This window comes from Sinocyclocheilus grahami, unplaced genomic scaffold, assembly GCF_001515645.1.
Source record: "Sinocyclocheilus grahami isolate Dianchi unplaced genomic scaffold, SAMN03320097.WGS_v1.1 scaffold1185.1, whole genome shotgun sequence".
Lineage (NCBI taxonomy): Eukaryota > Metazoa > Chordata > Actinopteri > Cypriniformes > Cyprinidae > Sinocyclocheilus > Sinocyclocheilus grahami.
Window position 1 is genome coordinate 330,202 of NW_015506364.1, and position 3,864 is coordinate 334,065.

The 3,864-nt window shown below is 38.8% G+C and overlaps 1 protein-coding gene across 2 annotated transcripts in view; it reads right to left on the reverse strand.

The window, feature by feature from the left end:
• The window catches only part of rtn4a (reticulon 4a), a 19,542-nt gene that overhangs the window by 11,843 nt on the left and 3,835 nt on the right, over positions 1–3,864 (reverse strand). For both annotated transcript variants that reach the window (XM_016253470.1, XM_016253471.1), the window contains exon 2: positions 2,638–2,845. In XM_016253470.1, the coding sequence (XP_016108956.1) occupies positions 2,638–2,845 (208 nt within the window). The remainder of the gene's footprint in view (positions 1–2,637; positions 2,846–3,864) is intronic.

Below are 3,864 nucleotides of genomic sequence, written 5' to 3' on the forward strand. Positions count from 1 at the left end.
ATGCATGCACACACATACACTCCACAAGCTCAAGTATACATAAATATGTTGCACAACCATATGCACACAAAGGTTATTGCTTTTTCAGATTTGTTTTATTTTAATTCTAATGTCAAATTTACTTTACGTAACAGTTTAATGTTAGTTTTTGGCATTTTTCTTTGGAATTTTTATTAGGGATGCACCGATATGAAAATTTTGGCCGATACTGATAACCGATTATTCTTTATTTTTGAAAGCCGATAACCGATATGTTGGCCGATAAATCTATATCCAAATTGTTATATACTTTTTGAGAGCCTGATTACAAAAAAGGTCTCATCATTAAAAGCCACATCCCAAACACTTCAACATAAGCAGCCTAGTTTGAACGGTGTACGTTTTAAAAATATTTTTACTCTCCCATTACCAAATTTAGTCATAAAAAAGTCTTACAAATAAATAAAATTATGCATAAATAATGCAAACTAGTCACTGGACATCATTACACGTGTAAAGAATCAAAATGAATGCGCCATAGATCAATAAAACGGAATAGCCTCTGCACGGACAATAATTAAATGATTTTAATTACTAAACCATATTGTTGATGAAAATAATAAGAGAAAAATACAAGTGGTTGTTGTTATTAATAATGTATCAATGATTTTGAAAAAGTAACAAATTAATACCACTGTTTTAAATAGCAGCCGTTGAGCTGTGCGTGCTGAAGCTGAAGAGCTGAATGAACATGGTAAACTGAAGCGTTTTGCTGGCAGCTTATTTAATTCAAGGAAATGCATCCTGAGATTAATATTAATACAACATAAACATAATATTACAACTTATATATGTACAAAATGATGCAGTTATTGCGTGCTATAGTCAGAATGTGTGATCCTGTTGTGGATGCGCTCTTCCCTTAACAACGCGCTGAAACACGGCAACTAAACCCATAGAATTCACAACGTTTTATTATAATAATTTTCTCATTAGAATGTTATATACACATTCCCAATCATAGTTATTAATGGTGTGCACTGCTGTTTGAGTTTATCACTGGTAAACTGAAGCGCTCTTTTAACTTAACCAAACGCATTCTATATGAGATAAATCAGATATACATCATATATAAACACAATATTACAACGTACAACTGCACAAAAGGCTGCAAACGAACAGCGCGCATCTGAAGTGTCTCTGAAGGAAATAATGCATTATTTATCGGCTTTAAGATATCGGCCAAATTTTCTTATTGGGCCGATACCGATAACAGAAAAAATGAGCATTTATCGGACGATACCGATATGGTGGCCGATATATCGTGCATCCCTACTTTATGTACTTTTTAGTTAGCCTTGTCTAGTGGTTATTTATACCCATTTAAAACATTTAAATACAAATTGCTGTTTATTAGTTATTTTCCTGCAGTGAAAATGATAGTAAAAAATTATCTCTTCTTGTCATTTCCAAAAAGCTGTAGAAAATGTGAATTATGTACAATCCGATTTGTACTGTTACACATTAAACAATTTTTGGCCATATCAAGACAATTAGCTAAATGTTTTATTATATAAATAAACATGCTAACAAAACATGTTTGTGTGGAACAAGAAGTTGCATCCAAATGTAGAGGGTTTCAAATCTACTACTTATGAGGTTTCCTTTCAAGTAGGATGTTGCCTTTGAAGGTAGCGGACTATGTAGTAGACAGCAAACCAGCTCACTAGTCTTGGAACAGAGCCTAGTGATCAATCTGGAGCAGCTGAAACAAGCAAACAGGCTTTCCGAGAGATACAAAAGATTTTGCAACCACTTTACTCCCAAAACAACTTTAAGAATTTTTGCCGTTCCACTTCTATTTCACAAGTGAGGCTTAAGATTCTGGCAGGGAATCAAAACCAACAGCATGTAGTTCAAACATAAGCACCTCATGTAAGCCCAGAAGCTAAGCTCCACAGATCTGCCTCCTTACAGAAACTGGAACACAAACTGATCAAAGCAGGATTATCCTAACCGTTTTACACTCAAGGCAATGCAAAGTGAACACAACATGGTGTGGAAATACACGAGACTGATGCCACTACAATATTGGCGCTTTTCCACTGCATGGTACGGCTCGGTACGGTTCACTTTTGGGGGGTTTTCCACTGGGTACAGTACCTGGTACTTTTTTTAGTACCACCTCGGTTGAGGTTCCAAGTGAACCGTACGGTTACCAAAACGTGACTCTGCTGATCACGGATTGGCCGGAGAGAATCGTCACTACCTGCGTCACTGAACTTGCGACACAAACACAACAGAACCGCTAGATTTAAATCAGCACAGCCAGCGAAAGATCGAACGCAATTGTTTTGAACGAGCGCGCCTTTTTTTAACAACCAAAAAGTTGTTGTCGTCCATTGCGGAAGAACAGACGTTCCTCTCGTTGATAGCAGACCGGATCCAGCGAGAGCTTGATAGGGCGACGCGGAATGAAAACGTTTTTTTTTTTTAAGGAGTAGTGGTAGTAGAGGCGGCGCAACTATAACGACATGTGAATAATCCCGCCCACTCTAAAGCGGTACTGAACTGCAGTGGAAACGCAAACCGAGCCGAGCAGAGTCGTACCACGCAGTGGAAAAGCGCCATGTGTGCAACACATGTGTGGGTCCTCACTTGAAGGGGTGGCCATTCTCTGACTTCTGAACAGCCTGTAAAATGCCTTTGTACATCCTGAAGGAGATGGTGACAGACAGCAGGGCAAGGCCCACGTAGGAGATCACGCTGATAATACTGCACACACTGAGGGACAGCAGCAGGAACAGACTGGCTCCAAACACCACCCCCGTCCTCTGCAGATCTCGCCAATACAGCAGGTCCACCACTGCCGACAGAAAGGAAGAGTTACGTCAGCCCCAAACAGTCAGATGAAGCAACTTTCTGCTTTAATGCAAAAAGGAATGAACACTTTTTACATGCACATTTTAACAGTAAACAGTGTGTGAATGAGAGTTACGGAGTTAAATTACTGTGCAGAATCACTATCATGGAACTATAGCATATAATTATTTTAATAAAAATAAGTTTGAGTGCTTGCATTCAGCAATTTTGTAAAAAGTTATATTTTACAAACACAAATTAACAATATTTTTTTAAACATTTTTATACGCACATATAAAGCAATTAAGCACATGAATTAAGCAATTTCGTAAAAAATACATTGGAACTCCCTCTATATAAAACTTTTAAAGGGGTCATATGATGCGATTTCAAGTTTTCCTTTCTCTTTGGAGTGTTACAAGCTGATTGTGCATAGATAAGATCCCTGAAGTTGCAAAGACTAAAGTCTCAAAACCAAAGAGATAATCTTTAACAAAGTTAAGACTCTGCCGCGCCCCCCTAAAACGGCTCGTTCTAACACGCCCCCACATATCTACCTCACTATGTGGAAATATTTGCATAATGCCGCCCAAATGTGCACGCAAAGAAAGAAGGTGTGGTTTCAGTAACCGCAGTTAGTGTTGAAGCAGCATGTCAGGGAGACGCTGTGTGTTTCTAGGCGAAAGCAAAAGCACTTTATTTGGCCTTCCGAAAGTAGATGCATTTAGGAATCTTTAAGATTACTTACAACAGAACAGCAATGCATTTTATGGATGACCGTTTCGTGAACCTAGGAGAGGAGATAATTCTGACTTTGCTATGACAATCTGGCGCTTCTGAATCAGCTACTGTTTTGTTATTAGTTTAAGTATTTGCTATTGACTGTTCAAATGAGGAGTTTTGTGCGCACGCGCGCGTGCGCGTGTGTGTGTGTGTGTGTGTGTGTGTGTGTGAGAGAGCGAGAGAGAGAGCGAGAGGGGGGTCACATCACAGTGGAGTCAGATGTCTTAACCGTGGATTGTG